This window comes from Pristiophorus japonicus, chromosome 2 (genome assembly GCF_044704955.1).
Source record: "Pristiophorus japonicus isolate sPriJap1 chromosome 2, sPriJap1.hap1, whole genome shotgun sequence".
NCBI lineage: Eukaryota > Metazoa > Chordata > Chondrichthyes > Pristiophoridae > Pristiophorus > Pristiophorus japonicus.
The window spans coordinates 169,384,797-169,405,373 of record NC_091978.1 but is presented as its reverse complement, the minus strand read 5'-3'; the positions used below and the strand labels follow the sequence as shown (position 1 = coordinate 169,405,373).

Below are 20,577 nucleotides of genomic sequence, written 5' to 3'. Positions count from 1 at the left end.
GAGTTCCTACGAAATGAATTTAAGGAGCTAGGAGCTAAATTAAAAAGTAGGACCTCAAAAGTAGTAATCTCGGGATTGCTACCAGTGCCACGTGCTCGTCAGAGTAGGAATCGCAGGATAGCTCAGATGAATACGTGGCTTGAGCAATGGTGCAGCAGGGAGGGATTCAAATTCCTGGGGCATTGGAACCGGTTCTGGGGGAGGTGGGACCAGTACAATCCGGACGGTCTGCACCTGGGCAGAATCAGAACCAATGTCCTCGGGGGAGTGTTTGCTAGTGCTGTTGGGGAGGAGTTAAACTAATATGGCAGGGGGATGGGAACCAATGCAGGGAGATAGAGGGAAACAAAAAGGAGGCAAAAACAAAAGACAGAAAGGAGATGAGGAAAAGTGGAGGGCAGAGAAACCCAAGGCAAAGAACAAAAAGGGCCATTGTACAGCAAAATTCTAAAAGGACAGAGGGTGTTAAAAAAACAAGCCTAAAGGCTTTGTGTCTTAATGCAAGGAGTATCCGCAATAAGGTGGATGAATTAACTGTGCAAATAGATGTTAACAAATATGATGTGATTGGGATTACGGAGACGTGGCTCCAGGATGAGCAGGGCTGGGAACTCAACATCCAGGGGTATTCAACATTCAGGAAGGATAGAATAAAAAGAAAAGGAGGTGGGGTAGCATTGCTGGTTAAGGAGGAGATTAAGGCAATAGTTAGGAAGGACATTAGCTTGGATGATGTGGAATCTATATGGGTAGAGCTGCAGAACACCAAAGGGCAAAAAACGTTAGTGGGAGTTGTGTACAGACCTCCAAACAGTAGTAGTGATGTTGGGGAGGACATCAAACAGGAAATTAGGGGTGCGTGCAATAAAGGTGCAGCAGTTATAATGGGTGACTTTAATATGCACATAGATTGGGCTAACCAAACTGGAAGCAATACGGTGGAGGAGGATTTTCTGGAGTGCATAAGGGATGGTTTTTTAGACCAATATGTCGAGGAACCAACTAGGGGGGAGGCCATCTTAGACTGGGTGTTATGTAATGAGAAAGGATTAATTAGCAATCTCGTTGTGCGAGGCCCCTTGGGGAAGAGTGACCATAATATGGTGGAATTCTGCATTAGGATGGAGAATGAAACAGTTAATTCAGAGACCATGGTCCAGAACTTAAAGAAGGCTAACTTTGAAGGTATGAGGCGTGAATTGGCTGAGATGGATTGGCGAATGATACTTAAGGGGTTGACTGTGGATGGGCAATGGCAGACATTTAGAGACCGCATGGATGAACTACAACAATTGTACATTCCTGTCTGGCATAGAAATAAAAAAGGGAAGGTGGCTCAACCGTGGCTATCAAGGGAAATCAGGGATAGTATTAAAGCCAAGGAAGTGGCATACAAATTGGCCAGAAATAGCAGCGAACCTGGGGACTGGGAGAAATTTAGAACTCAGCAGAGGAGGACAAAGGGTTTGATTAGGGCAGGGAAAATGGAGTATGAGAAGAAGCTTGCAGGGAACATTAAGACGGATTGCAAAAGTTTCTATAGATATGTAAAGAGAAAAAGGTTAGTAAAGACAAACGTAGGTCCCCTGCAGTCAGAATCAGGGGAAGTCATAACGGGGAACAAAGAAATGGCGGACCAATTGAACAAGTACTTTGGTTCGGTATTCACGAAGGAGGACACGAACAACCTTCCGGTTATAAAAGGGGTCGGGGGGTCTAGTAAGGAGGAGGAACTGAGGGAAATCCTTATTAGCCGGGAAATTGTGTTGGGGAAATTGATGGGATTGAAGGCCGATAAATCCCCAGGGCCTGATGGACTGCATCCCAGAGTACTTAAGGAGGTGGCCTTGGGAATAGTGGATGCGTTGACAGTCATTTTCCAACATTCCATTGACTCTGGATCAGTTCCTATGGAGTGGAGGGTAGCCAATGTAACCCCACTTTTTAAAAAAGGAGGGAGAGAGAAAACAGGGAATTATAGACCGGTCAGCCTGACATCGGTAGTGGGTAAAATGATGGAATCAATTATTAAGGATGTCATAGCAGTGCATTTGGAAAGAGGTGACATGATAGGTCCAAGTCAGCATGGATTTGTGAAAGGGAAATCATGCTTGACAAATCTTCTGGAATTTTTTGAGGATGTTTCCAGTAGAGTGGATAAGGGAGAACCAGTTGATGTGGTATATTTGGACTTTCAGAAGGCGTTCGACAAGGTCCCACACAAGAGATTGATGTGCAAAGTTAGAGCACATGGGATTGGGGGTAGTGTACTGACATGGATTGAGAACTGGTTGTCAGACAGGAAGCAAAGAGTAGGAGTAAATGGGTACTTTTCAGAATGGCAGGCAGTGACTAGTGGGGTACCGCAAGGTTCTGTGCTGGGGCCCCAGCTGTTTACACTGTACATTAATGATTTAGATGAGGGGATTAAATGTAGTATCTCCAAATTTGCGGATGACACTAAGTTGGGTGGCAGTGTCAGCTGCGAGGAGGATGCTGTGAGGCTGCAGAGCGACTTGGATAGGTTAGGTGAGTGGGCAAATGCATGGCAGATGAAGTATAATGTGGATAAATGTGAGGTTATCCACTTTGGTGGTAAAAACAGAGAGACAGACTATTATCTGAATGGTGACAGATTAGGAAAAGGGGAGGTGCAAAGAGACCTGGGTGTCATGGTACATCAGTCATTGAAGGTTGGCATGCAGGTGCAGCAGGCGGTTAAGAAAGCAAATGGCATGTTGGCCTTCATAGCAAGGGGATTTGAGTACAGGGGCAGGGAGGTGTTGCTACAGTTGTACAGGGCATTGGTGAGGCCACACCTGGAGTATTGTGTACAGTTTTGGTCTCCTAACCTGAGGAAGGACATTCTTGCTATTGAGGGAGTGCAGCGAAGGTTCACCAGAATGATTCCCGGGATGGCGGGACTGACCTATCAAGAAAGACTGGATCAACTGGGCTTGTATTCACTGGAGTTCAGAAGAATGAGAGGGGACCTCATAGAAACATATAAAATTCTGACGGGGTTAGACAGGTTAGATGCAGGAAGAATGTTCCCAATGTTGGGGAAGTCCAGAACCAGGGGTCACAGTCTAAGGATAAGGGGTAAGCCATTTAGGACCGAGATGCGGAGGAACTTCTTCACCCAGAGAGTGGTGAACCTGTGGAATTCTCTACCACAGAAAGTTGTTGAGGCCAATTCACTAAATATATTCAAAAAGGAGTTAGATGAGGTCCTTACTGCTAGGGGGATCAAGGGGTATGGCGAGAAAGCAGGAATGGGGTACTGAAGTTGAATGTTCAGCCATGAACTCATTGAATGGCGGTGCAGGCTAGAAGGGCCGAATGGCCTACTCCTGCACCTATTTTCTATGTTTCTATGTTTCTATGATGGACCTCAGAGTTACAGGCAGAGACTGGAGAAGTTGGGATTGTTCTCCTTGGAGCAGAGAAGGTGAAGAGGAGATTTAATAGAGTCACCTTTGTGACTGTGACAAAGGTAAATTGTCCCTCCTTGTCCTTCTCAACTCGTCTGCAGTCTTTGACATGGTTGACCACTCCAGCCTCCTCACCATTGTCCAGCTGGGTGGAACTGCACTCACCTTCTTAGCCAGATAATCACCTTTAATGGCTTCTCTTCCCGCTCCTGCATTACCACCTCTGGTGTCCCCCAAGGATCTATGCAGGTTCAGGGCTAGGGCAAGGGGGAACTCGAGAGAAAGCTTGACCCGGTGAGCCAGGGGAAGGAGGGGGAAGTGGCAGAGGCAGCTGATCGGATGGTCTCAATCTTAGATAAAGAAGTCCATGAGCTCCTCACACCTCTCGTTGAAGGTGAGTATGGTGGAGGCAGGGGAGGGGAGTTGAAGGTGGTTAGCAGTAGAGAATAGTAGCCAGGGGTTATCTTTGCATTCAAGAATGATCCCGGAATAGTGAGCAGTAGGACCAGATTAAAGTAATCAACTTCTCATGTAAAATTCTAAAGGTATCTTGCAATTGTAAAATTAAACAGTGGGTGCTTCATTGAGGATATATTTATACTACAACTTCAGCGCAGCGGAGAAGTACTTCGCATCATTGCTGAAATAATAGTGCAAAAGCAGTCTGTATTCAGAATCCGAACCGGATTTGACATTGGAATGAAACGCCCGATGAAGGAGTCTCACTTCTCTTCTTTTCAATGTTCTTCTCAACTGATTTACAAGTTTAGCATTGGTATGACACAAACCACATCACACTAATTCTACACGTACTGTAAATACACCCTTAGTCTTGTGCCTCTGCAATAGTAAAGGCTCTCCATGCTCTTCACACTGATATAGGACAATCATCAGATAATCAACTGCAGTATTAAATACATTTTTTCTAAAGATAATGAACAGTTGATTAAGAAATTCTACATCTAACAATCTTTATCTACCAATAAAGGCAATAAACAAATCATGCTTTGTCTAATTATTAAATTACTAACTTTGTGAACCAAGTAAGCAACAGACTCAACATTTTATTACTAGATACCATTTTCAACAGGTAATGATGTATATTATAATCAAGTTGGAAATAGCCCATCCAAGAAGCCAGTTTTTGTACATTTCTTTAGATTCTTACCACTGAAGCTAAGGTACCAGACTCCTGTAGCATGTTTGCTGGTCCATATCGTTGAACCAATGGCACATACCAAAGACATGAAGAGAAGAACACCAAATAATAGGAGGATTTGCAAATTTGTGATTCGTTCCACATTGGATAACTTCAGTGGAGCTAGTGTCGTATTCTGCAAAAGAATTTACGTGAAATTACAAACAGAAATTTCTTGTTTCACTCAGTAAGTTTCTAAAAAAATGTAACCCTTACACATCATAAAGTTCCATTAGTTCAAGCAAAAGCCAGCAGAATGCACACAAACATCCCCTCTTCACGAGAACTTTCACTTACCATTAATTGCATCTCTTATAAACCTAGGTCCGCTATCAGATTTGACTATAAATTGTACTGCCTGGAACTTCCACACAGTTGCGCTGTTTTTTTCGGTACGGTTTGCCTTAAATTGGTAGAACTGGCACAAGATCGCGGAATTTTAAGCGCAAATTACCCAGTGCAACTCGAGTTTCCGCGATACTGTGTGCTAGTTTAAAAAACATTGCGCCAGAAGCAGGCCACGCTCCTAGGATGAATTAATCATTGGGAATATCCGCTAATTGCACTCATTTGCAGGCCTTCGAGGCGGCTCCAAAAATTAAGCTGAATATATTGTACAAGGATACCAATACGAGCATTTCAAAACCTTTCGAATATGATTTTTTTTTTAAATTTCAAGAAACTGAGGACTGGAAATTCATCAGCTTTCCACCCATTTACTGCCGGAAAATAGATTAGCACTGAAATGCCGCCCAAATACCACCGGCAGTAAATTCATCAGTCATTTACCACCAGCGATAAAAAATACCGCCCACCCATTTTTTTCAAAGTTATTTTGACGTCCGTGTTCAATGCCGAAATACCACCGAAAAATATGCCGGAGGTAAATTCATCAAAACCACCATTTCCATCGCTGGAATAAAATACCACCCTGAAAACTCAGATCTTACTTGATCGTAACCCAGCGATAAGGACGCTATTTTGAAAAAACGGAGGATTTTGAAAGAAGGCTGATTGAGGTTAGTGAGAGCTTAACAGTTAGTTGAGAGTAGAATTTTAAAGGGTATTTGAAGCTATTTGAGCACATTGGACATATGGGGTTTATTTGAGGGCATTTAAAGGAATGGGGCCTATAATTTCTCTGCCAATATTGCTGACTACTTATATGATGCAGAATAGAGCTGGAAGGTGGTTTATTGAAGAGCATTATGGGCCTCAATTTTGGCCCAGCCCATTTTTCAGCGCACTTACCGGAGTTGTGCCCTTTTTCTACGTTCCAAGGTGCGCCGAAAAATTTTGTCGTCACTTTGGCCGCTGTCCGGCTTCTTCCGCAAAGGTTTTCTTAAGTAGCCACATATGCTGGCCTAAGTAGATTTGGAGTAACTATTAGCTGGCCAAAGTTGCCTAAATAGGCATAACTGGCATAGGTGGCTGTTAACTCCCCCTTTTGAGAAAAAAACCTTAAAAAATTGTAACTAACTGGTGCAAACTGATTGGGGAAAATGAGAATTTTTAAGTTACGCCACAAAAACCAAGTTACTCCAAAAAAAATCGGAGCAACTCCTGGCCAAAATTGAGCCCCATGAGCCTAATCAAAGAGGTTGCAGACGTGAGGAGGAGGCCACCTTACCCCCAACGAATTTTCAAGGAGAAGCGCTCATACCTGCATCTGTCTGATACACAGTGCGTTAGGAGGCTACACTTTCGAAAAGAGGTGATCAGAGAGATATGCCAGCTCATAAAGGCAGACCTGCAGCCTACCAGCACCAGGACTGCACTGCCCGGCGAGGTGAAGATGACTGTGGCACTTGTCTTCTATGCATCCAGCTCCTTTCAGACATTAGTTGGGGACATATGCTGCATCTCTCAGCACACAACACATCGCTGCATTCGCCAGGTAACTGATGCACTGTACGCACGCAGGAAGGACTTTATAAACTTCACAATGACCAGGGAGGCAGAGTGAGGGGGCTCTGGATTTTGCACAAATTGCTGACTTCAAGGTTCAGGGTGCCATTGACTGAACGCACATCGCCCTGCGAGCACCTTTACAGGAGGCAGAGGTGTACCAAAAATGCAAGGGATTCCACTCCCTGAACGTGCAGCTTGTCTGCGACCATACGCAGCGCATCATTGCAATATGTGCCCAGTTTCCAGGGAGCATCCATGATGCTTACATCTTGTGTGAGAGCAGTGTCTCTGACCTGTAAGTCTCAGCCACAAGGTCACAGCTGGATGCTGAGGGACAAAGAATATGGCCTCTCCACCTGGCTCATGACCCCCCTCTGGAACCCTCAGACAGAAGCCAAGTGTCGCTACCATAACACGCAATATCGTCGAAAAGACAAGTGGAGTGTTCAAGCAGCGGTTCCTGGACCACTCTCGAGGCAGCCTGCAATACCCATCCAGAGCAGGTTGCGGAGTTCATTGTGGTGACGACGGAGGAGGAAGAGAAGAAGAAGAGGAGGAAGAGAAGAAGAAGAGGAGGAAGAGAAGAAGAAGAGGAGGAAGAGAAGAAGAAGAGGAGGAAGAGAAGAAGAAGAGGAGGAAGAGAAGAAGAAGAGGAGGAAGAGAAGAAGAAGAGGAGGAAGAGAAGAAGAAGAGGAGGAAGAGAAGAAGAAGAGGAGGAAGAGAAGAAGAAGAGGAGGAAGAGAAGAAGAAGAGGAGGAAGAGAAGAAGAAGAGGAGGAAGAGAAGAAGAAGAGGAGGAAGAGAAGAAGAAGAGGAGGAAGAGAAGAAGAAGAGGAGGAAGAGAAGAAGAAGAAGAGGAAGAGAAGAAGAAGAGAAGCCTGGTGGCAAACCCATGCCACCACACCCACCTCCCAACATCACAGGGGAAGCTTCGTGGAGCTTTTGCGACTGCAAAAAAGTGTTAAGTCAGCAGTTCATAAATGAACGCTTTTGCTTAAATGGAGAGAGTTATGTTTCACCTTTGCCTGGGCACTGTATGGAACCATGATAACTGTTACCCCTCATTTTCTAAAAGTGAACAAGACACTGTACAAGAATGGTTACATTGACTAAAAAGATTTATATAAAATGTGAAAACTTTGAAAAATGTAAAAGTAATTAAATGAGTTTTTATAAAAACAACAAATGTGTGAACAGTAATAACATTTTTGATCGAATAACAATGACAATAAATAACAGTAGCAACAAGAAAAAAATAACCAACACCAGTCCTCTCCACCCCCCCCCCCCCACCAACCTGCGTTCCCCACTCCCCCGCTGACCCTTACCCTCAATTGCTTCTTCCCGTTATCCCTATCCACGTTGGGACCAGGACGTTGTGCAGCAAGGCATCCAGTTGGGGGATAGACAATGGCAGTGCCATGTGTGGAACCACTGGAGAAGCTCAGGGTGTGGAAGACTCGGCTTCTGAGTCAGAGGTAGATCTACCTCCAAACCCACAAGTGCTGTCTGCCCGAATGGTATGACAGGGGTGCAAGGCCAAATGCCAAGACCATCAATTGTCACAGGGCATTGACGGACTCTGTTTTGCCGTACCGCCGCAATCAGCTCCGACGTGTCCTCCGATTACGCGGCAATTTTCCCGGCTATTCCACCCATGGCCTGGAGGAGCTCTCAACCAACATTGACTCTCACCCTGGACAGTCCCATCATGTCCAGGTCAGCATCTGCCTGTCTCAGAGCATACCTGCTTTGCCGGATCAACCTCCATGGATGCAGCATACGGGCTTGCACACTTTGGGTGCGTTGCTGCACACCGCTTGGTCCCACTGCTTTCGAGTCGGGAAACCCATGAAAAGTGGATCCCAACGAGGAAGTGGTGGCTGCAGGTAAAATATTTACTGATTTGTCTGACTCCACAAGAATCTCCTCCTCCACCACCTCAACTGATTGAGACATTCCCCCTCCCACCCCACCACAGCTGCTTGCGGAGGGTCCTTTGGGCACCCCCTCCTCCTCTTGTCCCTCTTCCGTGTCATCGTCCTCGTCAACCCAGTAATGCTTGAATGAGGCGAAAGTGGAAGCTCCCGTGGTGGGCTGGAGCGCATGCGACTCCTCATCTGGAAATAGAAAACAACATACAAGTGGTTAGCAGCAGGGGAGGGGGGTCACGGTGACATGAGTACGGTCACGCAGCGCAGGCTTATTTAAAAAGACCACCACTACTGCATTATATGTCGTCGAGAGACACCCTAACATGAATGCACAGACACTGCATGACATTACATTACCCCAAAACAGCTCGTGGATTTTGTAGGACTTGCCCTCAGCGGTTCCCGGATCAGCACCACTACGGGTAGCCATCCAGTTGTGTGCATGCACCAGGGCTGCGGCGCGCTCCTCCAGATCAGTTAATTCCTCAGGATTCGGTGGACCACCCCTCCCCCCCCCGCCATGAGCCGCTGCTCCGCTCGATTCTTTGCAAGTTTCTTCTGCAAAAATAACAGCAATATTTAACCGAATTTCCCTTCTGCTCTTGCGGCGCAGATAGCCATTCATAGCACTAGTAACATATTGTTTGCATTTAATACTGTCCTTTGTTTAATGTCCCATTAAGCTGCATGTGGTTCATGAGGAAGACATCCAAGTGCACAAACATATTTTAAGATCTCAGAATGCCATCGGAATAAGATTATTCATGGCAAATAAGGTGCAATGCTAAGTCTGCCTACATCAACATGCGTCAAAATTTACATTGCAAATAATGAAGGAGTGCATAAATAAAATTACTTACTCTCGCGGTCGAAACTAGGTAATTCCACCTCTTCCTGTACCGATTGGCCCCCCTGATGAACTTGAGCCACTGAGGACACCGCCTCAGATATTTCCAGCCAGGTCCTCTGGTATACACAGCTGGGTGTGCTTTTCCATGCCCACCCCTGGTCAATTGCTCCCATCTTGCCTCCACTTCGCTAACCAGTGCCTCTTGGGCATCAAGAGTAAACCTTTGTGCCCTCTTCCTCCCTAGATCTCGTTGTTGCTGCAGCATTTTAAAACTTTTATTATTGAATGCACCTTTGTATGTCTCTCTCTCGCTCTGTATTCTATTGTAATGTATTGTCTGCTGTCTGTTGTCTCCAGTCTCCCTTTCCTCAAATATTCTCTCCTCCAGATCCTCGCTCTCTCGCTGCTCTGCGCATGCGACCCCTGAATCGTGGGGGGGGGGGGGGGGGGGGGGGGGGGAGGGGAAATCACGCATGCGCAGAAGGTCCGTTTTTCTCGAACTCCAAAAAAGTCTCCCACAACCGCCAGTGAAATACCACTACCACGAGTCAACTTTTGACCAAACTAGCAACCTTCAGTCACAGTGGTATTCTGGCAGTTAAAAAAAAACACGATTGACAATTACTGCCAGGATAGCAAAATTCCAGTCCTGACTGCTTTATACCAATATAATTAGCAAATGATTCCATATATTTTTTTTAATAAATCGGGTTACTCACAAGTGGTGGATTGGCACTGTGATTTAAAAATGATTATTTGTTGTGATAAACCCATTTTGAGCTGTATTATGGGCCCAAGTTTCTTCAGTTGTTTTTTTTTGGAGCAACTTGATTTTTCTGGACTATCTTTTTAGTTGCAATTCTGGCCATTTAATTTGCACCGGTGGTGTAAGTGAGTTAGTTAGGTTTTTTTTTTAAGTTCAGTTTTCTTCCCCCAAAAGGGGGCGTTCCCAGCCACTTATCCCTGTTTTAGGCATTTGGGCAGCAAATAGTTGCTCCAAACTAACTTAGGCCAGCGTATGTTGCCACTTCTGTCCTTACAGAAAAACCTTACCTAGAGTTAAGGAATCGGCGCAATTAACTACATTTAAAGCACCAAACAAAGCACAAAAAGTAATGAGCAATTAATTAACAAATAATAGAAGGAACCCTGCACCTAAAAGTACCAAGACCAAAGTAATAAGCAATCAATAAATTAAAAAAAAAGAAACCCTGCACCTAAAACACCAAAATCAACCAGTAAATAATAAAAAATAGAAGTCCTACTTCAGGGAAGGCAGTGGGCCAGGGAAGGCTGAGAGCGCCATTCGGTCAGGACGAGGGACGGCGTGCTTCAGGCCCCTCCCACACAGCCTGCAGCGCGTACACTCAGATTCGGCCTACTAGGAGCTACTGCACATGCACGCAGACTCTAGCGCGCATGTGCAGAGGTCCTGGCACTGTTTTCAGCACCAGGACCTGGCTCCGCCCCCAATCCATTGGGCCACGCTGCGCCACGACCGGAGAGGGGCTGGGGAGCGGCCAGAATACAGACGTCTTTTCGGCATGCTTGGAGGCGGACAGAAACAGCGCACCTCAGGTGAGTGCCAGAAAAATAGGTTAGGCAAACTCTCGCCCAGTCAAACTGCACTTAGTTACCACTCATATCAAGGCATATTCTTCAAAGCAAATTTTTTCCTGAATTGCTTTTTCAAACGCTGCCAGATTGTGCTAGTTTATGGCAGATTTTGCATTCGGCGATATGCATGAGAGTTTGAGTGGAAACTTGAGGAAAAAAATTTTCAAAATAGCGCAATTTGCAACGGTTTCGCTGATTGTGTTCAAAGCAGAAATTCTACTCTGATGTGCATTTTTCTGTGATTATTTTAATAAACTTAAAGTCCAAGTGGAACAATGTTCCATAACTAAATACAATTACATATCATTTAGCTGACCATTTTAACTAACGAGTTACACGGTTCATTCCACCCTTCCAAATTCCAGAAAGTTGAGACAGAAATCTGGAAGATTTTACGCAAGTAAAATGAAAAAATTCCTTGAACACTGCATTAACAAATTATTGGATTAATTAATAAATGACTAAATTGATGTATCGTACAAGCAACTAACTCAAAGTATTAGATACCTGTAGATTGCAACACAACTGTAGATTACTCTACTGACAATGAAAGTAGTGAATTACTAAAGCAGCCAGTATTTGCAATTAGTTTTAGATTCTTACCACTGAAACGGAGGTATCGATCTCCTGCAATAGATATCCTTATTCTTAACCATGCAACGCAATCAACTTTCTAATAAATTATTGAAATGGCAGATCAAAGGATGCCAGGTCAGAAACTGCAAAAACCTTTTACTTTTTTTCCCCCCTCAAAGCTGACCGTCCTAAAATCCTGTCATTTCATATTTTAAGGTTGCAATGTTTCAAGAAATTACATTGGACAGTTCTAATTGCTTCCCTTCAATCTTCTCCAACATATAGGCTTAGGACTAAATACAAAATGTATTACAAAATAAAGTTACAAAGCCTCAATTCTTGTCCTCTACAGGGCAGTTTTTTTTTGAGAGGAAAAGGTGGCACCTAGGAGTAGCATCATTTTCTACGTACACTACAATAATAATGGTTCAAGCACCAATTAATTTTCTTTGTTGCAATTCACACAGTACAAGAATTACACCGCAGCACATCAGACACTCATGGCTGTGATCTCTGTAGGGTTGATAATACGTCAAAAGGCATCAACCCAAAATCAAGTGTGTCATCATTTTATTATAAAAGTCTGAAAGGACTCGGTAGCAGTACCCTTTTAAGGTTATTGGTAATACTTCAGCAGCCTCATTACATTCACTTGTATCTTTATAATTACAAAAGATAAAGCTTAGGATTTGGCTTGCTGCTACATTCATGTTATCCACCGTCTTACTCAGCCTCCGAGTGCTTTAAATGACTCATGCTACAACAAGCAAAGACTCCTGGATCTTTGCAGAAATAGGATTTTATTTTAGAATGATGATAAAGTTTAAGCACTACCATACATAGTTTCATGTTTACATACAAAAAAAACAGAAATTAGCTGAATTTTTTCAGGATATCTGAACACTTAAGTACAAGGCCCAGTATTTCAGACCAGTGGCACTTTCCACTTTACTTGGAAACAGTTCTGAAAACATTGATCCAAAAATGTGTATGCATAGTTTATTAGATGTTTTAAACACACTGGAGATGCATATAGATTAACTTACAAGTCCATTTTCAAGTCATTTATCAGGTGGAACAATTAAATGGAAATAGATTGCTGAAGTTAGTCAAATGGTTTAGATTTTCAAACTGAAATGTTAACTTTGTTTTTTTCCCACCACAGATGCTGCCTGACCTGAATATTTCCAGTATTTTCTGTTTTTATTTAAAATGAACTGATTTATTGGTTTCAAATACCATTATGTACTTAACTTCCAATTATGGGCTATGGAAACTTTCATAAAATCTGTGAAACAGGCCATTTATACCGTCAGACATCATTACAAACTAAGAATTCTATAAAAGGGATTTAAACTTGGATTGACATATGGCACAGTAAATTGAAGCTCCACTACATAATGAAACGTTAGTATATGGCAATTCTCTAAATGGCTGATCATCATCTTACTCTCCTGGGAGGGTGCTATGTGGAGGCCAAATATTTCTCCACATGGAAGAGAGAAGTAAAAAGAAATGGTAGAGCCAGTCTTTCTATCTCCCCCCCTCCCCACCCCACATCTCTCCCGGCAGCATTATACAGCCACATAGGGAGAAGTGGGAACAGGTGCCCAATCCATCACCTTGAACATGGATACTGTATGGCTGCAGCATAGAGATTCCAGAAAAGAGGAAAAAAATATATATCTTTATCCATCTTCCTCCTCCCTCCTCAGAAACCAAAGAGTAACCGGTGACAATTCAAACCTAAATTTACCAAGTAAATTCAACAATATATTGTTCAAATATACCTGCATGAGTTTTGTGTCATGTCCTGTATAAACCACTATTCCATGAATCCATTGGGTGTTTCTTAATTGAGCACCTCGCAGAAGAATGTGATCTTGGCCCAAGGGGAAAGTGCTGAAAGAGATAGATCAGAATGGCGGATCTCAGCTGAGACCAATATATATGCGTAAATAATGATACCGATGTGACCGCTGGCCAACATCCTTTACTGACGGACGGACAATGTATCCCAACAGAAAGTATATTAAATACCATGTTTGTTCCCTTAGCTAATAGTTGGCATTCTGCTTGCAGGGTAATTGTAAATTAATTGTCAACGGTCCCGACAAACCAGAAACAGTTACAAATATGGATGCGCTTATTTGTACTGCAAAAATGGCCAACATGCTCCACCCTTTGGTTCTGATTGATCCCCCTGGAGGTTAAGCCACACCCTGAAGTTTCACAGGAAGTGCCCAGCCCAAGGTCTCACTGACTTTGCAAATTGCAACTCGATCCATTTTGACTTCCTGAAGCGACAGAGGACAGAGCTCCCCAGAACAGCAAGGGCCAGCCAAAGTGCCTTACCCCAGTCCAAGTGTATGCCCCCTCCCCCGAGCCAAAGTGCCTTATCACAGCACAAGTGCATCCTCACTCCCCCCCCAACCCATATGGGGCATTGTGTACGGATTGTTAACAAGTTTATCGGGTATGAAGTGAATAGTGACAGTGTCTTCTGGATATCATCCACTGCAACGATGTCCCTTGTACGGGGTTGGAAGAACATGATCAGTCTTCCCCCCCACCTGTGTGTCTCACTCGCAGCCCCAGGCTGGCTGGGGGTGGGAGTCGGAGCCTCAGGTTCTGCTTCTCGGCACCACACGCATGGAATGATTCAGGCCGGGAGGCGGGTGGAGCTTGACAGGGGGACGGGGCTTGACAGATGTCTGTCAAAAAAAGTGCAGTACAAATAGTTACATCATACAAATATATACAAGGTAACCCTGATTAGTCATTTAGCCCTGCCTCTGCAAAATTACAGGGCTTGACATGGGAACCTTAGGCATTACCGTTTATCCTTAAAAGCACAGAAATAATCTAGGGGAATGGAATTTGCTGTGAAATTATTTTGCAGTGGAACCTTCAACAATCCAGCACAATGGTAGGAACCCATCAGTTTGGTAGCTAGCCAAAAGTCCCTAAAATTAGGTTTTGCAATACGAGGCAGATAATGCACCCATGCCGCACCAGTACCAATGCTGCAGAAGAAGTGAACTTCTGATAAAACAGAGCATGATTGCAAAGGAGAGTGTGAAGATGGAACTGAAGTCGATACATCCTGCTGGCTCCCGAGTAATTCAAGGGCTCCTTCAGCTGCTGAGTTTAGGGATTTGGACTTCAGAGCCTGCCTACAAATGCGCTTTTGGTAACAACATCAACACTTCATGGAGTCATATGTGCCAAAGATCCGGCATAATTTACAATAGTGTCGACACAGTATTGAAGACAAGTATAAAATAAACAAAAAGGAACAACTTTATTCACAAAGAAAAGATGAAATATAAATGACAAAATAAATAGCAGGATGTGAAAGAAAGCCATGACCTGAAAAAGTTGAGAAATGGGAAAGCAGATAATGTTCCACTGTAAGGAGGAACGACGTTAATTGAATACTAATTAACGTAGAAATCCTGGGATGTTTTAGACATTATAGTTATGGGTACTTGCAAATGAGACTGCAGAAACTTTTCATATTATAGCACTGACAAAAGCGATGTATATTCCTTCTAATTTTCACTTTGAATGTAGTCCAGTAACTAAATGTGTACATAGAGAAGGAAATATTTGTCATCGTTTTAATGCATCTTTTCCTTCATCCTACTTTACCTCTTTCCATCAAATCGAATGTTGCCAACAAAATCATACATGTGCCGGTTGGGATTCTCGCACTCCAGTTTGCCAGAAAAATTCATTAAACTATCAATATCTTTTATGTCTGCTGTCTGAGGTAGACCCTGGAGAGAAAAAAATAAAATCACAACTTTCATTTGCATGAACAAAATTTTATAATGGTTTAGCCATCTTTCAATTTTCATTTTTGCTGCCAGCCCAAACTGCACACCAGCAAGCTGCTCTTGCTGCTCAATTGGCAGTTGCAGCTTGCTGGAATTATGGTGAAGGCAGCCCAAGTTGGCCTCCGGCTTCTGGCGCACAAGTGAAACATGTCGCCAATCTTGCATCCAAAACGGACCTAAACCAACTTCTGCCCCAAGATGTCAGAGGTGTGATTTGAGAGATATACACAATAATATGGTTTAAATGGATGCCCACTTTTGAGTTGCTAGATCTGTTCTGAATCTATCACATTTAGCACGGTGGTCATGCCATACAGTACAATGGAAGATTTCTGCAGTGTGAAGACAGCAACCCCATCCACCACCTTCACTCCCTCCACCACCGCGTACCGTGGCTACAGTGTGTACCATCTACAAGATACACTGCAGCAACTTGCCAAGGCTTCTTCGGCAACATCTCCCAAACCCGCGACCTCTACCACCTAGAAGGACAAGGACAGCAGCCGCACAAGAACACCACCACTTCCACATTTCCCTCCAACTCACACCATTCTGACCTGGAAGTTTATCTGTGTTCCTTCATCGTTGCTGGGACAAAATCCTGGAACTCCCTCCCCAACACCACTGTGGGAATACCTTCACCATACGGACTACAGCTGTTCAAGAACACAGTTCACCACCACCTTCGAGGGCAATTAGGGATTGGCAATAAGTACTGGCCTCGTCAGCGATGCCCACATCCCATGAACGAATAAAATAAATATTTTTATTTGAAATTACATCGAATTTACAGCACAGCAAATTGGTTCATGCCTGTGTTTATGCTTCACAAAAGCCTCCACCCAACATACTTCATCCAATGCTATCTGTATAACCTTCTAGTTCTTTCTCCCTCATGTACTTATCTAACTTCCCCTTAAATGCATCTTGGCTATTTGCCTCAACTACTCCTTGTGGTAGCGAGTGCCACATTCTACCCATTCTCTGGGTAAAGAATGTTCTCCTGAATTCCTTATTGGATTTGTTTGTGACCATCTTATATTTGTGACCTCTAATTTTGGACTCCCCATAAGCAGAAACATCATCTCTACGTCTATCTTATCAAACCTCTTCATAATTTTGAAGAACTCCACTAGTCCTTCGCTCTCCCAGAAAGAGCACCAGCCAGTCAGTCTTTCCTGATAGACATAGAAAACATAGAAAAATAGGTGGAGTAGGCCATTCGGCCCTTCGAGCCTGCACCACCATTCAATAAGATCATGGCTGATCATTCCTTCAGTACCCCTTTCCTGCTTTCTCTCCACACCCCCTGATCGTCTTAACCGTAAGAGCCATATCTAACTCCCTCGAATATATCCAGTGAACTGGCATCAACAACTCTCTGCGGCAGGGAATTCCACAGGTTAACAACTCTGAGTGAAGAAGTTTCTCTTCATTTCAGTCCTAAATGGCCTACCCCTTATCCTAAGACTATGTCCCCTGGTTCTGGACTTCCCCAACATCGGGAACATTCTTCCTGCATCTAACCTGTCCAGTCCCGTCAGAATCTTATATGTTTCTATGAGATCCCCTCTCATCCTTCTAAACGCCAGTGAATAAAGGCCCAGTTGATCCAGTCTCCCCTCATATGACAGCCCAGCCATCCCTGGAATCAGTCTGGTGAACCTTCGCTGCATTCCCTCAATAGCAAGAACATCCTTCCTCAGATTAGGAGACCAAAACTGAACACAATATTCCAGGTGAGGCCTCACTAAAGCCCTGTACAACTGCAGTAAGACCTCCCTGCTTCTATATTCAAATCCCCTAGCTATGAAGGCCAACATACCATTTGCCTTTTTCACCGCCTGCTGTACCTGCGTGCCCACTTTCAGCGACTGATGAACCATGACATCCAGGTCTCATTGCACCTCCCCTTTTCCCAGTCTGCCACCATTCAGATAACATTCTGCCTTCGTGTTTTTGCCCCCAAAATGGATAACCTCACATTTATCCACATTATACTGCATCTGCCATGCATTTGCCCACTCACCTAGCCTGTCCAAGTCACCCTGCAGCCTCTTAGCATCCTCCTCACAGCTCACACCGTCACCCAGTTCAGTGTCATCTGCAATCTTGGAGATATTACACTCAATTCCTTCATCCAAATCATTAATGTATATTGTAAAGAGCTGGGGTCCCAGTACTGAGCCCTGCGGCACTCCACTCGTCACTGCCTGCCATTCTGAAAAGGACCCCTTTATCCCGACTCTCTGCTTCCTGTCTGCCAACCAGTTCCCTATCCACGTCAGTATATTACCCCCAATACCATGTGCTTTGACTTTGCACAACAATCTCTTGTGCGGTACCTTGTCAAAAGCCTTCTGAAAGTCCAAATACACCACATCCACTGATTCTCCCTTGTCCACTCTGCTAGTTACATCCTCAAAAAATTCAAGATTCGTCAAGCATGATTTCCCTTTCCTAAATCCATGCTGACTTGATCCGATCCTGTCACCGCTTTCCAAATGTGCTGCTATTTCGTCCTACGTGATTGATTCCAACATTTTCCACACTACTGATGTCAAGCTAACCGGTCTATAATTATCTGTTTTCTCTCTCCCTCCTTTTTTTAAAAAGTGGTGTTACATTAGCTACCCTCCAGTCCATAGGAACTGATCCAGAGTCGATAGACTGTTGGAAAATGATCACCAATGCATTCACTATTTCTCGGGTCACTTCCTTGAGCACTCTGGGATGCAGACTAACAGGTCTCAGGGATTTATCAGCCTTCAATCCCATCAATTTCCCTCACACAATTTCCCGCCTAATAAGGATATCCTTCAGTTCCTCCTCCTCACTAGATCCACTGTCCTAGTACCTTTGGAAGGTTATTTGTACCTTCCTTCGTGAAGACAGAACCAAAGTATTTGTTCAATTGGTCTGCCATTTCTTTGTTCCCCATTATAATTTTACCTGAATTCGACTTTGTCTTCACTAATCTTTTTCTCTTCACATTTATAGAAGCTTTTATATTCCCTGCAAGCTTCCTCTCGTACTCTATTTTCCCCCTCTTAATTAAACCCTTAGTCCTCCTCTGTTGAATTCTAAAATTCTCCTAGTCCTCAGGTTTGTTGCTTTTTCTAGCCAATTTATATGCCTCTTCCTTGGCTTTAACACTATCCTCAATTTCCTTTGTTAGCCATGGTTTAGCCACCTTCCCAGTTTTATTTTTACTCCAGACAGGGATGTACATTTGCTGAAGTTAATCCATGTGATCTTTAAATGTTTGCCATTGCTTATCCACCGTCAACCCTTTTAGTATCGTTTGCCAGTCTATTCTAGCCAATTCACACCTCATACCGTCGAAGTTACCTTTCCTTAAGTTCAGGACCCTAGTTTCCAAATTAACTTTGTCACTCTCCATCTTAATAAGGAATTCTACCATATTATGGTCACTTTTCCCCCCAAGGGGCCTCGCACAACAAGACTGCTAATTAGCCCCTTCTCATTACACAATACCCAGCTCCCTGGTTGGTTCCTCGACATATTGGTCTAGAAAACCATCCCTAATGCACTCCAGGAAATCCTCCTCCACCGCATTGCTACCAGTTAGGTTAGCCCAATCAATGTGTAGATTAGAGTCGCCCATGATTACTGCTGTACCTTTATTGCACACATCCCTTATTTCTTGCTTGATGCTGTCCCCAACCTCTCTACTACTATTTGGTGGTCTGTACACAACATCCACTAACGTTTCAGCCCTTTGGTATTCCGCAACTCCGCCCATACCGATTCCACATCATCCAGGCTAATGTCCTTCCTTACAATTGCATTGATTTCATCTTTAACTAGCAACGCCACCCCGCCTCCTTTTCCTTTCTGTCTATCTTCCTAAATGCTGAATATCCTTGGATGTTGAGTTCCCAGCCCTGGTCCCCCTGGTGCCATGTCTCCGTGATGCCAATCACATCGTATCCATTAACTACTATCTGCGCAGTTAATTCATCAACCTTATTCCGAATACTCCTTGCGTTGAGGCACAGAGCCTTCAGGCTTGTTTTTTTTTTTTAAAAACACACTTTGCCTCTTTAGAATTTTGCTGTAATGTGGCCCTTTTTGTTTTTTGCCTTGGGTTTCTCTGCTCTCCACTTTTACTATTCTCCTTTCTATATTTTGCTTCCGCCTCCTTTTTATTTCGCTCTGTCTCCCTGCACAGGTTCCCATCCCCTGCCATATTAGTTTAACTCCTCCCCAACAGCACTGATGGTTATTACTTCTCAGTTCCAGTATAACTCTTGTAAATGTACTTCAAGTCTTTGTAGATACTCAAATATTACTTGTGCACTTGGAGTGGGAAAAAAAATAAAAATGTTCGGATTAATCCAAAATGTACGATATTCAGTTCCTAAAAGAGCCAACACTTTTGTCTCCAAGTGCAATCTCAGTCCTGGAGTAGCACAGTTATTACGTTTTTCAGGGTTCATCGATCTTACTGTTTGAGTGATTGCATTTATTGCAACCACAAATGAAATTCACAAAGCTGTATTTAAAGTTATTTGGATTATACCAAAATAAACCAACTCAGACTAAAGAATGGTTGATAGTTTTTATTGAATTAAAATTGTTTGCTTATCAAATGTATTGCAAACCAATATGGATGAAAATCTTACCTGTCGGATCTTAAGATTTGTTTCTCCATCTAAATTAGAAGTTTCAATGTAGCACATTGCCTGTGGTTCACTGATACGAAACAGAATGACAAATGTATTAAACTTTAAGCAGTCAATATGACTACTTGGAAAACTTGCAAACCTCAGTCTTTCATGGACAGAATTAATTTCCAGCAAAATAGTTATTCAGCATTCACTAACATTTTTAAAGCATTTTTCAATAAAAATGCATCTTTAGTTTCTCACCAAACTCATTGGCTAACCATTATAAAATTGTTTTATATATTACAATAGACCTTTTGCACCATGATTCATTCAATGTTGCAGTGACTTGAAAAATTTAATATTCTGATGTATAAATTGTACGTGAAAGCAAGTCTCAGAGTTGAGATCACTTCTTGAAATAATTGTAATTTTATTGATTAAAATAGAACATTTTAATTGTCATAATCTTAAGGATATTATGACATTAACTTAGTTATTTAACTGTTTCTATCCATGTTGCACTCAAATGTTTGACTATGCTAGTCTAATAGTCAAGCATTTATTCATTTAGACAGACAGTTC

At 43.3% G+C, this 20,577-nt stretch overlaps 1 protein-coding gene across 6 annotated transcripts in view; it reads right to left on the bottom strand.

Moving 5' to 3' along the window:
- Nucleotides 1-20,577, bottom strand: part of atp8a1 (ATPase phospholipid transporting 8A1) — a 509,869-nt gene that overhangs the window by 333,540 nt on the left and 155,752 nt on the right. For all 6 annotated transcript variants that reach the window (XM_070870244.1, XM_070870234.1, XM_070870228.1 and 3 more), the window contains 4 exons: nt 20,011-20,080; nt 15,174-15,301; nt 13,310-13,421; nt 4,603-4,768 (listed from right to left, as the gene is read on the bottom strand). In XM_070870244.1, the coding sequence (XP_070726345.1) occupies nt 4,603-4,768; nt 13,310-13,421; nt 15,174-15,301; nt 20,011-20,080 (476 nt within the window). The remainder of the gene's footprint in view (nt 1-4,602; nt 4,769-13,309; nt 13,422-15,173; nt 15,302-20,010; nt 20,081-20,577) is intronic.